Genomic DNA, 21,320 nt, shown 5'->3' with positions numbered 1-21,320 from the left:
TGGTTACATAGAATTAAACCTCTCCGTTGGTACAAGCAAACCCTCCATCTTATATACTAAAAATAAGACTTTTAAAAGTGTTATAGTACACAAAAATTCCTTTTATGTTCAAAGCACTTAACTGAAAAGCATGTTGAATATTTAAAGAGTATAATTTTTAAATTAACATTACTTTTTTCATCAATCAAAAATTAAAACAAAATTGTATAACGTGCACTTTCTAAAAAAAACTTATACATTGGGGGGGGGGGGATTTTTAGTCACAATAATGTCTAAAATGTATTTATTTTTTGTATGGAACATTTCCGTTCAGTAGTTGTTCAACGTGTACAGTCTAGTCTGGTATAATCGGACCAGCCACCTAATCTGACCAAATCCTAAAGAGCTGAAATATCCAATACATTAACTTAATTGGCGCAAAATTTAACCAATGAAGCCACAAGTCATCCCCGCCGGAAGCCTACACTTGAATTAAAACAAATGTAAAAAAAAAAACATGTACAGTATTACAAATTAGCTTTTAAATGAACTGAAAATATAACGAATTTGATTTCTTTAATAAAGGCATTGGTTGCCAAAATGTTCATGCTTGTAATTATTTTTCTATTTCGTGAAGAGGGGGGGGGGGAGGGGGGCCTGTAGAGATGCTTGAAACTGATATTTATGTAATCGAACCAACTAGTCTACCAACTATTTATAAAGGTCAAAACTGTCGGATTCTGATTTGTTACTGTAGGGAAGGGTTATGGTAAAATTCATTTTTTAAAGCGTCATGTCGTTAATGAAGCCCCTAATAGTAAAGCTGGGTAAACCACAGCAAGCAATCATCACTTTACGTATGTTGTTGCCACATGAGTTTTTTGGTAAGTTTTGTTTTGTAAGCAAACTGCTAAAAATTGTCGTGCTTCACAATTTCTCCGCTAAATTGTCAACTTTGTTCGCCTCATCCAGCTCCTTATACCTTATCAGCAGCATCTTACGTTTCTTGAGTTCATTGTAAACCACTTCCGGGTCATCGTATTTTTGGAAAGTGGCCCCGTGGCTGATCACAATGGGGTTAAGTTCTTCTTTCTGAGTAATTAGGTCATCATACCACTCAGCGTAGCTGTGAACAGAAACAAATATTATATAGATAGATCGATTGCTTCATGACAGCTAGCATGGAGCAAACTTTTAAATTTTAAACCTTGGCACCGGACACTAATAAAATCAACAGGTTGTGTATGACAACAGTAGCACGCTTCTTTTGGGTTCTTCTTAAATGAGTTGTCCATTAACGTGAACAGTGTTTCTTCCAGACTTTTTTTCTCAAGGGGGTCGCTTGAAATTTTCGAGGGGGCGGACTAAAATTTCGGGGGGGGGGGGGGGGGGGGGACACTGGTAAAAGTATATATTTTCTATATAAATTCTATTTCGGGCTCCGCCCCCACCCCGAAGAGGTGCCTGGAAGAAACTCTGAACGTGAGGCAATTTTACTTTTTCTGTCACACATCTCTTCGGGTGGGCACCCCCCCCCCCCCGAACGAACCAGGATTTATATAGAGAATATATTATACTTTTACCAATGCCCGCCTTCTCCCCCCCCCCCTTTACCACTGTCTTACATCGTCTCCCCAATCCTCCTTATTTTAGTCGACTTTTACTAACCCCCCAACCCCCTCTGCTGTTTCTCTTAGACGTTTTCTCCGAGGTGGAGGGCACTTAAATTTCTGGGGGAGGCGGGAGGACACTGGTTTAAAGTATGTAGTTTCTAAATAAACTATACAGCCTACTTTTTCTGTGGGGGGGGGGGGGGGGGGAGGACATGTTCCGCCCCCGGAAGAGAAACTCTTCCTTCCCCCAACCCACACACAAACACACAGATACATACAAACACAAAACACCCCACCTATCTTCACAAAAACCCCGCTTACAATAGTGATTACAATTTTTAAAATCAACATATTTTATGTAAGTTTCGTCCACTTTTTAAAACCACCATCTCACATGAACAACTTCTTCAGTGACACAGACCTCCTCTCACGGTCAGCTAGGACATCACGACACGAACAAATTTTAAAGTTGCCCAGAAAAATCAAGCAGTAACGATAATCACCAAGCAAGACTTACGTTTTAACGTCGAGCGTAGGGTTGTCTAACCTGATCCTGTACGACATGGCTTTTTGTGCCAACATCTGCCAGGCACCGGCAGCCTTGATGTGACCTTCTGCCCGTTTGCTGCAATTAAAACAGACAGCGGCTGATGATTTGGCTAGCAGCATAATTAATATTTGTATTGTCGCTTATGTTCGTCGTGTAAAATCTAAAGCTATATCGTCGTACCCGCCCATTCCCGTGTTCACGTAGGCCTACTTTAAAAAGTCAAAAATGTTCTGTCTCCAACCCATATTAAATTTAAAAGTATAAAATCTCGCCCCCCCCCCCCCCGCTGCAACGGAAAGTAAAATGCTCTCTGCCACCCCCCCCCCCCCCCCCCCACCCCAACCCAACCTATGTCTGCGTAATGACACAAACCTGAAAGATGGCAGAACCCGTTCGCTCCCTTTGCTGATAAACTGGAGGACGAACGCCACGCCCACCGCGAAGATGCCTAGGTAGCCCCAGTTGGCAGCATACACAGAGTAATCCGCTGTCTTCTGCGCAAGCCACACCCCGAGGCTTGTGACGGCAAAAGCCCCTATGTAATACAAATTGTTAAACCATTAACGGAAGTCTACAGGCACACACGATGAAGCAGAGGCGTAGCTGTCCATTTCTGCGCCTGTTACGAACTATCAATTTGCCCCCTCCCTTCCTCCACCCCGAATTCGGATTGGTCGGGTCGCTATTCACTTTTTAATTTTGTGTCACACAACTGATGTAGAAAACTGTTAAATAAGTCCTCCCCAAGTTACGCCTTTTTAATAGTATAGAAGAGGAGGTAACACTAAACCGAAAATGCAAAATTGTTGGAGAAGATGGGGCAAAACCCTCAATTACAGCACCGGGCAACACCCGACCTAGTGACGCCACTAAAGTAGCCTATAACATTTTCTGCATATTAAAGAACAAATTAAAATCTAGGTAGAGTAGTGCACAATTGGCTTTAGACACTTTTACCACGTTATTGCTACAATGTGAGGTATTTTCTTTCTTTATTACTGGCGTTGGAGATCATTTTAATTTTTCATCGCAAAAATAGACGTCATTTTTCGGTGGTGCTACCAGAGCCTTCGCGCCTCTATTGGCTACGCCTCTGGAGGACTTTATTATAAGCGAATACATCTAAGAAGTATGTTATCAGAAATATAAACATTTAAACACACTGATTCTTTACCAGCCATATTTCAAAAAATTGATCGTTTTTATTTTTATTTTAGACGTGGCTATATTAAATTTTAAATTAGATAGGCCTACCCATTATTGCGGCTACAATTTCTGTCAGGTAAGCCCTTCTTGCGTAGGTCGAGGCCTCGTGGTTATTGATCAGTGCATTTTTATGGCATCGCAGCTCAAACTCATAGATGAGATGTTCGTATTCTTTGCGAGTCTGGGTGTGAAAGGGATCAAAGCGGATACATAAAACAACATAGATTTACAGATTTTTTAAAAACTAAATTTTACATTCAATCATCACTAAAGTCTCAAACAGAAGACGAGTTTTTTTTTCTACTGATATGATTTACTGTAGTGGGCAGGGTCGCAGGGACGAATCCCAATGAGCCGACAGCAAGAGTGAAGTGATATTGGAGATGCACGATGTTTTTTTTTTCCCGGTCCGCTTTTAAACACTCAGTCTACCACTGGGTCAGAGGCATCGCGGGGGGGGGGGGGGGGGGGGGCAAATGATCTCAGACAAAATATCTCAGACAAAATATCTCACGGACAAATGATCTCAGGACAAATGATCTCAGACAAAATATCTCAGACAAAATATCTCACGGACAAATGATCTCAGGACATTGTGTCATGGAACCCCATATTCCACGTTAGCTCATAATTATGACTGTATTACCTTACTCATTTACTAATAAATAACCTGTGTACTACAATATGAAGCCTATATGCATCTTGCGTTATGGTCCGTCTATTATAATTAGTAAACTGGAATTCAGTTCAATGAATGTCAGTGTTTACCTGTAGTTTAAAAGCACTGTACTCGGCCTCTGTCATCTTGTAAGCACACAAGTATTTAACGGATGCTACAAAATTAAACGAAGTCTATAATTGACGTTTGCCTGCAGACGAAAAAAAAAAAACTTTCTTATATGTTAAGCCAGATAAATTGATCAACTGCAGTCTACCTCAAATCAGATCGTTATGACCTGAGAGAAAAATTGGAGCTTTACTAAAGTAGTGCAACAAACCTCCGTCGCCGTCATGGTTCTTAAGCTCACCTTGTCCCCCCCCCTCTCCAACACACGTATCGAATCCTCACATAATTCTGAGCCTATCCTCCTTCTCCAAACTACCCACTCCATTCACTAAAGTGTGCGGTTTCATATATGGACTAAAATGAGAATACATTTATGACTTATGAAATTCTACTTGCTTGAAAAGGGAGGTAATGCACAAGGGAGACTATTCTTTCGTTTCTATAGGTATTTGATACAAGGGATAGACAATTTTACAACAATTTAGCAATACAATAAGGTCACAGGGAGGCAATCAATGAAAATTAAAGAAAGAAGCTTTATAAAATTTATTACTAATAAAGACTTATTAGTTAACCTACATCATTTAGCTATCTTAATGCCGTCAAGAACGTTGGTGTGTCGGCACATCATGTATGTAGTAGTTTGGAAATACAAATAGGAGAGGGGTTTGGCAGGGGGGGGGGGAGGTTATGTATGTGTCTGTGAAACAACATATCAAGGCATTAAAAAGGAAAGGGGATAGCAGTATTATAATTACTTTTGCATTGTATGCCTGCCAGTGGCGTAGCCAGGATCGTCTCAAGAGGGGGGGGGGGTTCCAATTTTTACCCGGGGACAAACTATCGATTTGCACCCCCCCTCAGACTTTTGATTTGCACCCCCCCCCCCCTCAAACTTTCGATTTGCGCACCCCCCCCCCCCCTCATACTTTATATATATATACCGAGGGGTCTACGCCACTGATGCCTGCAATGAAGGTATAAAAACCATCCAACCATACCTATACACAATCACCCGCCATTGTCTGTTACAAGTGAACTATTGTTTTAAAAAAATAAGAAGAAAACAACAAATACAGATCAAGATTACCTTGGGTATAAAATAAGAAGCTCTCAGTCACGAAATTTCACTCGACCAAGCGTTAACTGAAGTGCGTTCATCAGCAGGACTTACGGATCTGTGTATAATTGTCAGCGTGTCGGGTCCCCTTGCTAAGTAAATACTGTCTCGAGTATCATCCAATTTTCCCTAGCCCGACGTTGCAGTTTACACATGCTATATATAGATTCAATTGTGAATGCACATGCTAATCTTTTTAAACCACAGTGACTGGTACAGACAACCACACCCGTACATAAACATACACACATACACACACACACACACACTCTCTCTCTCTCTCTCTCTCTATATATATATATATATAGAGAGAGAGATGCATATATGTATATATATATATTTGGATTAGAGACATCTGGCTCTTTATCGATTAGCCATACCACTTCTTAGTCGTATAACTGGTAATGGTATCGCCGATTCAAACTTCTAGCATTCGGCGATAGAGATTGTTAGTTTTATTGTACTGGATTGCATTGGGAGGTAGGTAGGCTATGTAGCCTACTATTTGAAAAAAAATACTTTTTAATATTGGAAAGCGGTATTTGGGTTATTTTTTTTTTCTATTTTGCTACTCCAATCATAAACCGTAGTCTTAAAGCCCTACTGACCCAAACCCAGACCTAACAGACTGTACTGACAGAATTTTTTAAAAATATAGGGTACTTTACTAGATTCAACCAGTGTTTCTTCCAGACTTTTTTTCTCCGGGGGTGCACTTGAAATTTTCGGGGGGCGGGGGCGGAGGGCGAACAACAATTTCCGGGGGGGGGGGGGGGGGGCGAACACTGTAAAAAGTATATATTTTCTATATAAATTCCATTTCGTTCGGGGGGGGGGGGGGGGCGGTAGACTTTCTTCGGGGGGGGGGGGGGGCGAGGAGCCCCCGGAAATTTAAGTCCGCCCCCCCCCCCCCAAAAACAAATTTCAAGTGCACCCCGGGGAAAAAAACCTGTAAGAAACACTGTTTTAATATTGAATGGCAGATCAATGGGAGGGGAGGGGGGAAGGGGAGTGCATCATGGGTGGGGATGGGAGCGTGAGGCTACTGTAATCAGAACCCATGGTTAGATCGTTCCATCAAAAAAGCTAAGACAACACCTCTCTTTTCAGATGTTTGGTGATGCGAGTTGACAGAATGATCTAATATCGAGTGCGATATTCTGTTTTTTTTTAAAAGTAGATTTTGATTAAGGTTAGGCATAATTATTGAAGGTCTTACTAAATATCGTTGTTCTTTTAAACAAAACTGCATTAATTATTATGCTTCGACGCGAGGAGGAGAAGGGAAAGAGTTGGAAAAATTATTGTTACCAACTGGTCTATCACAAATAATGGCAAATATGGTCTACAATGAATTAGATACTTTTCAGATTTAAAAAGTTAATAATTTAACTCTAATTCACACTAAGCTTACATATTTTAAACAAATGTTTTATCGAACACCTTTGTATGAACGTTATAAGGATTTGTCACAATCATTGTAAGATTTGGCAATTTTCTTTAAAATGTCATCGCTTAATTGTAATAAACCCAGAACGCTAGCTAAACGTCTAATCATGCTGCTACACACAATAATTTAAATTTCGAAATACTGCGAAAATATTTCTATACCGGAAGTTAGTTCCAAGAAAATTCACCTAAAGGAAAAAAATCAGGAAGCTGTCAATAACATAAATGAATGATTGTAAAGTAAACAACAGTGTTTTATAATTTCGATTAAATGGAATATCATGTGACGGATTTATTTATAAACAATTATTAACAAACATTTTTTCATTATATGGTGTGTATTAAAATCTAGACTAGACACACAATATTTAAATTCATGCAGCACCAAGCAGACCAAAACTCAAAAACAAGTTCAAGATTGAAGTCTGTCTTCTAACTTTTAGATTAGTCCTCAACCTTAAACAATGCAATATGCCTACGTTATTTATTTTAGTGATCATAATTTGTAGGCCTATTGTCATGCATTTTCTTTTCTATAATGTATTGGTGGGTTGCTGGTCGATTTTTCACCCCATCTGGTCGGCAGAAGATATGAAACTCAATAGTTCTGCGCATGCGCAGTGAGCTTAATTAATAGCTGTGTTAGGGTGGTGTTATGGTTATGTGGTTAGTTTGAAAATATACGCAGTACCATCGAAAACATCGCCGCGAAGGAAGGCGGTAGTTTCTCTCCATTGCGCATGCATATCTTTTTCCGGCTAGAATCTGCCTTTTTTATTTGATAGCTTAAAAATAACATGTTAACGCTGTGACATCATACAGCGCTCTGTGCTTTAAGCATTTTTTATTTAGATTTAGGACAATCTTAATACTATTCATTAGGCCTACTCCAAAATGTAATTAATATACGCTAATAAAAATTAAAAATACTAGGGCCCTAATGTTTATTATTTCAAAACTATTTGGTAGGGCCTACAAGGCCTTTATTTCCTTTATCTGACTTCTGCTGTCTGTCTTCACCCTGGAGTCTTATGTTATAAAATACTAACTTCAAACCGAAGTTAATAAAAATTGAACTTTTGTAGATTGTACCAGATTAAAGCCAAACAGTAGTTCAATTGTATACATACATTTTTTAAAAATATTTTCACCAATTGTCAAAAAGTCATCTTTTAAAAATCAATTTTCAAAAGCAATTAGTAACCTACCATATGTATGATTTCTATTCCGATCATTCTTTATTAACTTTAATAATATGGCTAAAAATGTTTTAAAATTCACTCAGAAGCTTGCAATACATAAACTCCAAGCAAAAATTGCCTGAATCTTATTAGTGCCCATGGTAGGCTCTCAGGTTTTCAGGTTATTTTTGTAAACATCAATTCACCTAATTTGGGTGATTGTTAATACTAAGTTATCTCCCCTTCAGCATTTAATTCTTTACACATTTGTATTTTTCAAAATATCTAAATTATACTGAGAATGAAATATTCTTGTTTTGTTAAGAACTGTTTTTTTTTTAAAAAAAAAAGAGTTATACATTTTGACGACTTACTTTAAATTTCTTAACATTTTTATTACATAAAACCTTGTAATTAATTTTTTACTTAAATAATGTGATTGCAAAAAAAGTTTACTGTTTTAGAAAAGTTAGGAGCTATCTAATTTTGTTTGATCAGATATCAGGTAAACATTGTTACGGAAACAGTTATATTTTTATTTTTACTCAAAATATTTTTTAGATTGTTAAACTAGTTTAGTTTAATGAACAATAATAAATGCAAACTTATTTCATCTCTATTCTTTAACTTATTTATTTTCTTTTTTAGGAATATAACATGGGAATCTTCTTCAATCAAGATATTATCCTACCTGTGTGTGTTAAATGACCTGAAAAATGTGTTTTATTGTTGGTTATGGTGTTGATGTTTAGCCCAAACCATGTCAGGTAGGCTAGCAAGCTCAAGCTCCGTTTGTTCCGTAGCACCCTTTGATTCCAACGATGTACCCATATCTGTAGACTTACCAGATGCTGCTAAATTCTTGTTGGAATTTTTAAGTGAAATCTCAGCCAAGCCTGAATTATATGAAGGGCCTTTAGTTGAATGTGCTATTCAGCGCTATGAGAGGTACTGGCTGCCATTAGTGGCCAAGCACCCAGGTCGTTTGTTGCCCGCCCCGCTGGATATTGAGTGGATATGGCAGTGCCACATGTTGTCCCCAGCGGCTTACAACACAGACTGCCACAACATTGCAGGGAAGCTAATAGACCATCACCTGATGGAGAAGTCTCAGAGAAAAGAGTTGCTAAAGGATTCTGAGCGCCTGTGGAGGAAAGAATATGCTGATGTGCCTTTTTCTGCATGTGATGCTGTAACACCCTGGTTTGATTGTGAGTTTGTTTCAGCCTTGACCTACAATTTAGCATCCGCTGTTGCAAGGCAAAGAGTATTCTACTATCAAGTCAGTCTTCCCCATTACAGAGATGATAAATTCTTGCAAAATGCGTTGCTGCGATATAAAAAATTTCTCTTTCTAAAGTGCCATAACCCAGGAGTATTTCTTGTCCCGTGCTATGATAATGACTTGATGTGGCATACCCATATGCTCCATCCTGTCTTTTACAAAGATGATACGGAGACTTATATGGGGAGTTTACTTCCTCATGATGATTCAGTTAATGACAGGACTATTGGCTCTAAGCTATCGCTATCAGAGGCTAAAACACGTAACCTGTGGAGAAAAGTATTCAGTGAAAAATTCTCTTATTTTGGAGCAATGTACAGAGGAGAACCACCAAATTCCAAACTTTATGCAATGAACAAAGAAGATATTTGCAGAGTGTGCACGAAACAAGCAAATATCCTTATAGAAAAAATTGGTATATCCGGTCTTCCTCTTGGTAAAACGTTTAAATTAAAACTATGCTACAACACTGGCTATCAGAACTTTAACCGCTCCTTATTTGTGACGGAGAATATTGCTACAGTCAAAGGGACAGCCAGGGTTTTGGAAGACAACAGAGTCAACACACATTTTTCTTTTGATACGCGTTACAATGACAAAATCATTCTAAGTCTTCAGCAAAAATCTGGGAAATTGTGCCTGGGCACCAACGACATTGTTGGTGAGGGAAAGATAGATTTACAGAAGAAAATACAGTCGTTAAACAGCAAAGGGTTAACGGCTAATGATGAGATAGATTGTGGCGATGGATTATCTATTGGTCTGGTAAGTTGATTTCTACTGTTCAGCTTTTATGATTTCTTTTTGGTTTGAAAACACTTTGGTCTAAAAAATTTTTCCCTCATACATTAAATGACAGTTGATTAGTTTACATTTTAACTTTTGCTGTTTGTTGTGATTTACCATCCTAGTAGTGCCTTGTGTATGGAATCAGCATGAATATATTTTTATAGAGAATTGAATGGAGAAGATATGAACAAAGCAAAACAAAATATCAATATGCATTGCTCAATGTGTAAATTAATGTATTATTTAAACACTACCACATATACATCAAACTAGCTTGCATAGGGTCATCCATTAATCAAATTAATGATATCACTCCAAAAGAACAGGGGGAGATTTGACTGACGTCAGTTAGGATCAGTAATGTTAGTGTTATTGGGAGGCTAAAGATATGTGACCTGTTTTGTATTTAATAAACATGTTAAAAACATTACTTTTTAAAGCATTATGTTTTTTTGCACCTTGAATTTTAACACTGAAGGTGCACATTCTTCAGTAATACTTTTGATTAGTTGGAAAGGCTATTTCATCTCATATTTTTATATTTGCTGTAGTGGTCATCTACCCTGTTTGCTCCAAAACAAAATGCATGATCCAGCTTGTGTTTGAAAATGCAGTTTAGGGGCCCTTATGTTGGATAGATAAGACATTTAGATACCAAGTCCAAATATACTAGGCCGAATAATGTGCCTATAGCAGAAATGTAAAACTCAAAATATGTGGATTACACCCATGACGTATGGTGAAGCTCAGAATAAAGTAGATCTTATCAGATGGCTGAAATGCTAATTGAAGCCCACTGTTGTTAAATTCACTAAGTGTTTGAAAAAAAAATTATATAGTTAACATAACAGGTGCCTTTAAAAAAGATAGTTTTTGTAAAATGATTTTTTACTCAGTCAACAATAAATTGATATGTAGATCTACATTTGATAAATGTTTATACTATATTATATAATATATAGAAATTATACTAAATGATGTTTGATGTGATGTAATGGTACATCATATATTCTTTTTGGAGCAACAAATAGTTTATTGCCCCAGACAATTCAAATGCCTATAACTTGGTATCTGTCAGTATTCCTCTCATTTTAAATTTGGGTTTATTAATGCCATACAAATCCTTAAGTAATGAATATTAACTGTAGATAACAAAGCTGAATTGTGTGTAACATTGTTCACACCACTGATTTAATCGCTCAAGTTAACTATCTGGGGGTTCTCTTGTTGTTGCCAGTCTGCAAGAACTATTTTGATTGTGTTTCCAGCTAATGTTTACCTATATTGCTTCTCCAGAACCTGTCTATTCTTGTCTCTATTTTAAAAAAATGTTCACTAGGCTGAAGCTTCAAATTCCTGTAACCTTTTTTTTTACAGTTAATAGTTGTTTACTGTGAACAGATTTGACCTTTTGTTATTGGCCATGTTGCTGTGGGTGGATTTAGATAAAGAGGTTTAAAATAAAATGGTCAGTAAAGGTTATAAATGGGTGGATATGGTGGGAGAGGTTTGTAGAAAACCAGTGATCTAAGCTTAGAAACAGCCTTAGTAAAGAATGGAAGTGGCTAAGTTTAATTATCAACATAAATCTGTAGTCTCGAAAATGCTTTTATAAAAAAAAAGTGTTATAAAATGTCTGCCTTACAAATCCATTATTTCTTTCTTATTCAGTGTTATTACTCCCTGTATCCCCCCCTTCACACACACAAATTATATGACCTGTAAGATTTCCTGCATATTTACATAGTGGGCAGTGGGTGTGTGGTTCAGTCTGTCATCATCTTGATCAAGTTATTATTTAAATTTTTTTTTCAAAACTTTGATGGAATAGACTGATCTAAGCTTTAAGAAAAATAGTTTATCAAGAATCTACAACCATTTATTATTGGAATGTAAATGTTATTTATTTAGTTTAACAGTTGATTATCTTAACTTTAGCTCAATATATTATATACACTGCATAAAGACTTAACTATCAATGTTCAAACTCTGAAACTGTAGTTAAAACCATGCAAGTTTCAGTGCAGAATTTGCAAAAATAACCAATGCAGCATTGTTAAAATCATCACAGAAAAAAATACCTTTATGAAAATGGCAAAATTGAGGCTTGGTCAATTTTAAATAGACAATATTAACATAGTGTTCAAAAGTGAAGTCAGAGAAGGTGTAATATCCCTTAATTAATTAAATGCAGTAGTGGTTGTGATGCTGTGCAATTAAGGTTAAGTTTAGCTACCAAATACATAAATCTTACATAGTCTATGAACAAAGGTGTTTGATCTTCTTGTAGAATTGGAGCTGCCCAGCGCCAGTTTTAGGGCCATGTGTCTTGCGGCTGGAGCAAGGGGAATACCAGAGCTGCGTCATGCCTGAAGATAGAGAATCCATTTGGGGGCCCATTCCACTTCCTCGACTGCCACCTGGAGTAGACAACCGTTGCTCCGTGGCTTCACATAAGTATGAATGATGTCTCATCAGTATTTTTTAAAGATTGTTGTGATTTTATCACATAGCTAATTCCATAGTTTTGGTTTAGTTGATACGTTAAAGTACCCTTTTAAACATTATTGTCCATGGGTTAGGTGAAGTAGAGTTCACTTATTTTGGTGACCTTGGCCTATGAAGGAATAGTGCAGTGAGCACTATGCCCATCTGCCTTTACTTTCCCTAACAAGAATCAGGTACTCATCAGAGCTGAGTTGACACAGGGACATCCTAAAGATTCAAGCCTGGATCTGAACTTGAGGCTCACCGAAGTGTAGAATAGATTAGAATAGTCTGACTGATTGTTATTTCTGTCATAAAATCTTTAGTTTTACAATTGTTGCAGAACATGTTAGTTAAATTGGTAATTTGGGAGAATTGAAACAATTCAAGTCGATTAAAAATGGACATTTTTTACACTGTAACAATCTTTGTCAAACTATTTTCTAACAACCACTAAAAAACCCAGTTTTAATATTTTAAAATAGTATTATGCTGAATACAGTGAATAAACACATTTTTAAAATGGGTTAAGTGTATTTCTTAAACACTGTATTAAATCTCATTTTATTTTTGGAAACATGCTATCTTTAAAATTCCTGTCCTAAATTGCAACTTAACATGACTGTATCTTCCAGGTTGTTCAACCACACAAGGAGAGTAGTGTTCACAGTGCGCATGATACACAGCGAGCCCCTTCTCATGTCTGCTATTCATGTGTTCTATGGAGATAAGCTGACGGTTGTGGCACATCTGGTTGTAGGGGACCAGCTTCCCTTGCCATCCTCTGTAAACATTTTTCTTTACCTGATAGCTTGGGTGTTTTTCTTTAGGATTAATAATCAGCATTTGTTCAAATTTAGTTTTAATGTACCAAGTTAAAGAATAAATACATATTGTCTATTGTATTATTATATATTTGATTGCAGGTGACAGACACAAAAAAGTGTGTAACACTTAATCCTAAAGAAGGGCAGAGGGCTGTTCTCATTAAGAACAACAATGGAGACTGGGGGGTAGCTGTTGGATGGTGGGATGGTTTTCAAAGAAGACTGACAGGTAGAAAAGGTTAGGCGATTATTTGATAGGGCATCTCCATTTATAGGCCACGCTTTAGGAAACCTAGACTACTGCTACAATAGTTGGGTCCCTGGGTTCAACAGATTTATAAACACCAATCAATTTCTTTCAACAATATTTGGGTTCACTATTGATCTATTAAACTTGTTTTCACTCTAGCGCATAGCTACAACATGGGGTTAGAGTACTTAGAGATTTGCTATGGAAAGGTGAATGAGTGATGGCTGCTATTTGTATTGTGTTTTTGCTAGTTTAAGTTGTTTAGGTGATTGAAAAATGAGAAAAAAATCATTACCTGATTAGAAAAAGATCAGTAATAAAAAATATACAAATTAATTACAATTATATACATTGTATTACTATTAGTGATGATCTTTGTCTTAAAGGTCTTTCAGTTTTGTACTTGGATGGATAGTGTTCTGCAAATATAAATATACATAAGCAGTTGAAGAGTATCAAGTGTTTAGAATTTAAAATCTTTAAAAATCATATATTGTGATTTTGTAGAGTTTTGCTTTCAAAAAATGTAAATAACTTCAAAAGAATTAACATTTTACTAAATTAAAATATAGTTACATTTCTGAAAGTAGTAAAACAAACTATTTTCATATAAAAGAATAATAAAAAAAAATTGCAATTCAAAGAATTATAAAAATTTTGTTGAGGTATCTAGTTTTTATAAAAAAGATTATGTAACATAACTTCGGTTTGCCGCTATACTTCAGCTCTCGGCTAGGAAGTAATTAATTAATTTTTTCTTATTTTCTTACTCCAAGGTTCTGGTAGCGAAGGCCATTTAGAAGTGAGATTTTACCATCTCAAGTCCAACAAGTGTCACTTTGTCTCCTTCGATCGTCTTTACTCCCTGGCCACCTCCAAGTTTGAAATTGGAGATTCTGTGGTGGAGTTTGACAGTGGATTTATAGAGATCAACTCAGACAGGTCGGAGATCGCAGAAAACCTGGGGCTTATATTCAGTGTGGCTCTGATCCATGTTTTGTGTCAGCCTCGGCCAACGAACTGGGCACCGCAGCTGACCTCACCCAAGGCGGAGGAACAGGCCGTGCCCAGGCTTGGCGGCTCGGAAGAAATAGCACTCTTGTTAGCAGCCGGTGTGTTGATAGCAACGCCATGCAATCACGCTATCAAAAATCTTTTTAAAAGAAGGAAACAAGAGTACGGTGAAAACATGCTGAGGAGCGGCCAGCGAGAACAGGGTGAAAGGTCGGAGATGCCTTCTCTCATTCTTCATGAAGCGCAGGTCAACGCAGGCTGGGCGGAGGACAACAGCAATGCAGGGGCCAGCACCCCGGAAGCTGCGGTTTGTCCTAGCTCTGCTCTGACTGTGATAAAGGAAAGTGATGATGAAAGTAGTGAAGAGGATGTGAAAACAGGGCATGTGACTTGTGAGAGTGATATTGAAGAAGTGACAGAGGAGACATGTTTGCTCCGAGTCACGGATGACACCAGCTTGCACCAAACAGAGCAGGAAAGTCCAGCCCCTGCTGCTTTCAGTAATGAACAAAAAAATGACAACAGAGAAGTCCCTGTTGCCTTATACACTGGAGGAAAAACTAAGTACAAAGAAACACCTGTAGCAGTTATTGTTCCTGATCAAAAAGAATTAAGAGAAAACCCTGTAGCAGTTACTGTCCCTGATAAAAAAGAGCTTAAAGAAAGTCCTGTTGGCCATGGGCTTAAAGAGAAAAAAAGTTCTAGAGAAGGTCCTATAGCCGTAGCTGTTGCAGAGAGAGCAGAGTACATGGAGGCTCCTGTTGAGGTGGGCACTGAGGACTGTATACTAGAGGAGAGCAGTGAGAGTGGGGAGGAGGATATATCAGAGCGGGAGAGCGAAGGGGTCTTTGATGCGGATAGTCAAACAGGGCTGTTTGGGAACGGGGAGAGTGACAGCGATGAGGTTGAGGATGAGGATCCGTTTGGGCACGCCAGCCCTAACGACTGCGGGGAAGAGAGCTCTTATGTGATGAGTAGCCATGAGGAGATAGCGTTTGATGTGGATAATTACTATGATGAGTTTTACAATATAGGATCTGACGACCAGGTCAACGGGTGCAGTAATGAAAACATCGGTGGTTTGTTTAATGATGTGAATCATTTAGAAACAAATGCATGGGAAGTTTATTCTGAGAGAGCTAACCATATGGATTACAGTGAAAGGGCTAATCACACGGATTATAGTGAAAGGGCGAACCACACGGATTACGCAGGTTTTGTGAATAGTTATGGGTCGTACAATGACCACGAGGACACGGGGGTCAATGCGGGATTGTTTGGTGGGGGAGGAGATTGTGAGGCAATACAGGATCATTCCACTATGCTGTACTGTGCGGGTGGAGGTGATCACAGCGTGGGGGGAGGGGAGATCAGTGGAGGGCTGGTGGACAGTGGGGGGGATTTAGGTGAATGTGGTGGCTGTGGAGCGTAGAACTCTAGTCTCTCATCAATCTAGGTCTATAGGTTGCATTTAATCTTACAGTGACCCTTTGGTGCTAGTACAGCCCAAATGTGACATGCACAAATAATGTGGGAAGCTCTTCTGGGCCTCGACACTTATCTAATAGCACACCTGAATTCAACTGACCCTTTATATGCATGAGCAGGATGGATTGCAATTGAATCAAAGATGCAAACTCTGAACCTATCATATGCACTTGTTTTTTTTTAGAGCTAAATGAAAAATCTTATAATATATTGTTTAAAATTATTGTAGTCATATGTTGTTTTTTTTTTAGTTTTTATTTCCAAAATATTCTATTAAAGTAAAAAGGCCATGTGTATGTTATTAGAAATTCAACAAACAGCATTTTAAAAATAGCTAGTCCATCTTTTTTTTAAAAATAAATTCATCAGTTTAAATGCTTTGTTCACTTACAAATGTGGGATTTTTTAAAAAATGACAAAGTTAGAAAAAGTGATTGGATAAATTGACTGTTAGTGCTGTAATTAGATTAATTAGAATTTTATGGAAACTTTTGGCTGATGATTGTGTGTTTACCTGGGAACATGTTCATGTATCATTTGCAGAAGAAAAATACTTCATCATTAATCTTTGTAATTTAGCCAAAGTTGATTGGTAATTGTAATCACTTACTTGTAAAAAAAAAAAATGTCCTATGGTTCAATGACTATCATGGAAGAGAACCAAATTTTTCTAGTTTGAACTGGTTGTGAAAAGTTTGCTTCAGGGAATATCAATGGACTTTTTAACTGTCACTTATAGTTTGCTGTGAAATCCCATTTGGTTACTGTTGAAGATACAGTGCAATGATGTTACTACATTTATTTTTTACTGAAGATGCATTTGTATAAAAAATCATTTACAAATCTTATCAAGTCATGTTATTCCTATTGAAGTCAAATATTCCATTTTTCATAACCCACAAGTTGATTCAGTTCTAATGGAGTTTATGTAAATTTAGTTTTAATTGGCTTTAAGACATCCATTTTTAACTGTCAGATTTTTATTCTTTTTTTTTTTAATTATAATTTTTTTTTTATATACAACAAGCATTTATAGAGCTTTAACACACACTAACATTATTCACAAAGTGCAATGAAAGTTTACGAAACTGTACAATAGTTTTAGATTTATAACAGTTGAATTATATTTTTATCTACAATTTATCTAAGTTTAAAAAACAAAAACCTTTCAAGGCCCGTTCACTTAGTACAGTGGCATTTATGCTGACACATTTACATGCTTAAATAAAAGAAATTTTCTGTGGCACACATTCTGGGCACTCAGTATCAGATAACCCAACAAAACATGTTATTGACGTATAGTAAATAGGCCCTACTTGCTTTTCTGAAACATCAAACATTTTAAACAAGATTGCTTATACACAAAAAAAGTCTGCACCTTGAGGCTTCTCTCTATAGTCTTGTGAACTTCAAACCAGTAAATCTATATTTAAAAAACCCACCTCTAGTAGTTCTGAATAAAATTCTCAAGAGTTCCTTAAACAATACCTTTAAGTATTGTTTGCAAGTTATCAAAGATTCTATTTTAAGTGACAATAATGGTATCCTGTAATGTGATTATAAGTGACATTTTGTTTTTAGTTCACATGTTTAGGTAACTCTCCTGTCACTGTAATCTATTGTATTTCATTCCCCTCAGTAAGTTGATCATAGGCCTAGATGTCATTTTGTTTTTAGTTCACATGCATGATCATGTAACCCTTCTGTCTAATCTGTTGATGGATTTCATTCCCCTGGTGCCTAAAGAATACAATACAGTCCCTCATTCTCAAGTGTTAGATGTATGCTATTGGTATGTTAGGTTTCAATATTCTTATGCAATCCTATGATACATGAAAAGTTCTAGGAATAATCACTACTTAACCACATTTAAACATGTTTGTACAATTTGAACAACTCTACAGAATTGAAAAAGTTTACTTTTTATTGTAAAGAAAAGGAAGTTTAAAGACCAGCTATGCAGCTCTGATATGAAACTGGAATTTTATCTAATAATTTACATTTTTCTCCAGGTGTTGATAAGAAATTTTTTTAAATAATTTATAACTATCTAGTTACATACAGACTGTTTTTTATTGATCAAATACATTGCTCTCTCTCTTACAGTAAACTGTAAGTAATTTTTAAGATTACTGTGTTCAGCTAAATGTTTTGAATTAAAATATCTAGTCATAACATTATTGATTTTAAGCAGTTCATATTTATGAAGTATCACTGCACATATATAGAGCTACATTTAAATGGTTTACTTCTCTTGCCAGTGTTAAATGCTTTATTGGAATTTAACCTTATTTAAAAAAAAAAAAAATGCGATCTGCATTTTCAAATATTTAGTCTCAAGACCTTTTTGGTCAATAGTTATTAATTTTAATTTTTTTATGGTAAACTTAAAATGTATTTCCTTATTGAGTCATAATAGATACCTGTTTACTCAGCTGTTTTCTTTAGCAAAAAACCAAAACAAATATTACAATTTTAGTTGTCTTTTTGGTTACTTAAAATTTTAAAATGTATTGAGTCATCCAGCTTGGTGGGTGGTCTGGTCATTGAGTTTTGTTGGTGGTGTGGTCATCCAGCTTGGTGGGTGGTGTGGTCATCCAACTTAGTGGGTGGTGTGGTCATTGAGTTTTGTTGGTGGTGTGGTCATCCACCTTGGTGGGTGGTGTGGTCATTCAACTTGGTGGGTGGTGCGGTCATTCAACTTGGTGGGTGGTGCGGTCATCCAGCTTGATGGATGGTGTGGTCATCCATCTTGGTGGTTGATGTGGTCATCCAGCTTGGTGGGTGGTGTGGTCATCCGGTGTGGTGGGTGTTGTATCTTTTACACATATGTCCATTGTAATTGTCCATTAGGATGCACTTGAGCCCACCTAACTAATATGACTACCTGTCAGTTTTACTACCTGGCACATATATCACAAAGTCCTTTTAACATATCTGACACTTGTATCGCACATATCACTAGATTATTTTCCTCCATTGAGTCCGTATTACCGTAATTCTATACAAAGTATTGGATACTGCTGAAGACACCGCAACATATGCACTATTGTATGTCTATACTGTCCTTTTAGACATCCCTCGTTCATAATGAACTTTGGAGAAATACTTGATTTGAATAGTCAGTCTTGAAGCTGTGTGAATGGTATAGGTTCATACATAGAGTATTATCTATCTTTTTGTGGTTTTTAAAATGTTATAAGTTTTTTTATTTTTTTGTTTAAAACTACATCTGTGATGTGTCCATTGTAATATGTCTCATTCTGGGGCGTCTGATTGTGTTGTTGAGCGTGTGGTTTAAATGACAGATTTTTTTTTATTATGTATTAGTTTGAGAAGTTGTATCTCTGATGTGTTTGCTTCAGTGTACTGACCATCAGTTAGTTGGTCAGACAAGTCATAAGCTGGTCAGTTACTCGTGAGCCCACATGACCGAACAAAAAAATTGTGATCCTCCAAAAAAAAGAATTGCTTTGTGCCATGAGCTAGAGTCACAATTGTTTTATTATACATTTTTGGATCTTGTTTATTTATAACTATTTATACACACGTGTTGTGGAGGTTTTTAAAAATTGAAATTAATATTTAAATTGTCTTTTGAAAATAGCAAACCAATATGCTTGGTATGAAGCCGTTGGGGAGTAAACTTCAAATTTCTGATAACTACAATAAGGACAGTAAACAATACAACACTCATTTCTGTTGGTTTGGTTCCTCAACAGCCGTCACAATACAAATCAGTGATATAAAGGCTTTAGGGTTGACTGAAAAACTCAAAATCAGCTTTGAGTGTTAAGTGACCCGATTGTCCGTGGAGGGTCACAGTTATACTTTTGAAATTCCATGAGAATGAAATACATGCTTGATTTTTCTACAGCTGATCTCATCTAAAAAAGAAAACATAAGAAAACAACCCACAATGTTATTTTAAAAAATTGTTGTAGGCTTAGCTTTTTTCTCTGTAAGACTTTTTAAGGTCATAGACATAATTAACCTAACATAAAAATTGCACAAATTTGGTACTTTTTAGAACTACAAGGTGCAGTTGTGCTAATTAAAACTTGAAATCCTTCAATCAACCATAATCCCATACTTACAGTTATCCTAAGTCTGTCCTCTATTCAGAATTGTTCTAACCACTGACTCTGTCTGTATTCACCTAAGTTATTATAGTGTTCAATTTTACTGTTTTACTGTACATAATAAAGCAATTGAAGCATGGGTTGTCTCAATTTGTTTTGTATTTGAATTCAGGTCACATTGACCTAAAGATTTTTTAAATATTTGTGTATCAAACAATACTGACTTTTTTTTTTTAATTTTTTAATTGATTTGTTTGAATGCCCATTCAACATTGTATTTATTTTTGTTTTGTTAAAAAACTATAATAGCTAGCATGAATGGAGCTCATTATTTTGAATTCAGTATTAATTAATACCTTCCCTGTTAGAGCTTGAATTTAAAAAAAAAAAAAAAACACTATTGTAAACTTCTAAAGATGTATCCCAAATATTTGATTGTCAGCTTCTCAAAGGATATGTAGACATGGTATACTGGTTAAAGCTAAGCACTCAGATAGGTATTTAGAGCTACACCCCATTCAAATACCAAACCTCATAATGTTTTAAAGAGGGACAAATTTAAGAGAAATATAATGACACGAGTATGTGTTATAATCACTGGATCAAGACTTGATTTTAAAAAATCTACGAATAAAATGGCTGTTAAACCTTGGTTTGACACCATCATTTAATAGCCTTGTCAAAAAAAATATGAGCTTTGTTATTTTGCATTTTTTTTTTACTTTGCTTCACCTCTTTGTTTTGAATTATGTGATATTCTTCACTTTCAAAACTGGCTTTTTTAATGCTTAACTTTGTGATAAGTTTTGATTTTTTAAAAGTTATATATATTATATATCTGTGTGTGATTTTAACCCCTTTTGCTCCAAACATATTTATATGGCAAAAGCTATCATAACAAAAAATCAGTTTGAAATTTATACCATAATAAAATCCAAACATGCCATTGCATAACATGCTTATCAATGTACTTTATATTTTACTAATCTGTGTTCAATCATTTTTTTTTGCATTTATTTGTTCATTCTCAATTTTATGACATTGTGAGTGTGTATATTCAGTGCTAGTTTTACTAACCACTCAGACAGAAGATCCAAAGCCAATTGGTTGTGCTAATGTTCCTTCAACTTTTGATCAATATTTAAATCATTTAATTAAAAATTGTTTTTAAAAAAAATCCTTAACCCTACAAACTTTTATTGGAATGCATACT

General features: G+C 36.3%; 2 protein-coding genes across 2 annotated transcripts; one reads left to right on the top strand and one right to left on the bottom strand.

The window, feature by feature from the left end:
• Positions 1-64: 64 nt before the first annotated feature.
• Positions 65-5,480, bottom strand: LOC131956947 (uncharacterized). The gene is made up of 6 exons (XM_059321586.1): positions 5,226-5,480; positions 4,117-4,217; positions 3,397-3,529; positions 2,515-2,677; positions 2,110-2,217; positions 65-1,105 (listed from the first exon to the last, which is right to left on the bottom strand). Exons 2-6 carry the CDS (start codon positions 4,150-4,152, stop codon positions 907-909), a joined length of 639 nt encoding a protein of 212 aa, XP_059177569.1. The 5' UTR covers positions 4,153-4,217; positions 5,226-5,480; the 3' UTR covers positions 65-906.
• Positions 5,481-6,882: 1,402 nt separating this feature from the next.
• LOC131956954 (uncharacterized) lies at positions 6,883-15,969 on the top strand. The gene is made up of 6 exons (XM_059321601.1): positions 6,883-6,944; positions 8,534-9,935; positions 12,250-12,416; positions 13,082-13,232; positions 13,373-13,511; positions 14,300-15,969. The coding sequence occupies exons 2-6, from the start codon at positions 8,646-8,648 to the stop codon at positions 15,967-15,969; spliced, it is 3,417 nt and encodes a 1,138-aa protein (XP_059177584.1). The 5' UTR covers positions 6,883-6,944; positions 8,534-8,645.
• Positions 15,970-21,320: the final 5,351 nt, after the last annotated feature.

The sequence above is a fragment of the Physella acuta genome, unplaced genomic scaffold (genome assembly GCF_028476545.2).
Source record: "Physella acuta isolate Inbredline_101_S28 unplaced genomic scaffold, ASM2847654v3 ptg001189l, whole genome shotgun sequence".
Classification (NCBI taxonomy): domain Eukaryota; kingdom Metazoa; phylum Mollusca; class Gastropoda; family Physidae; genus Physella; species Physella acuta.
Note: the sequence above shows the minus strand (reverse complement) of the source record. Positions and strands in the feature narration are given on the sequence as shown.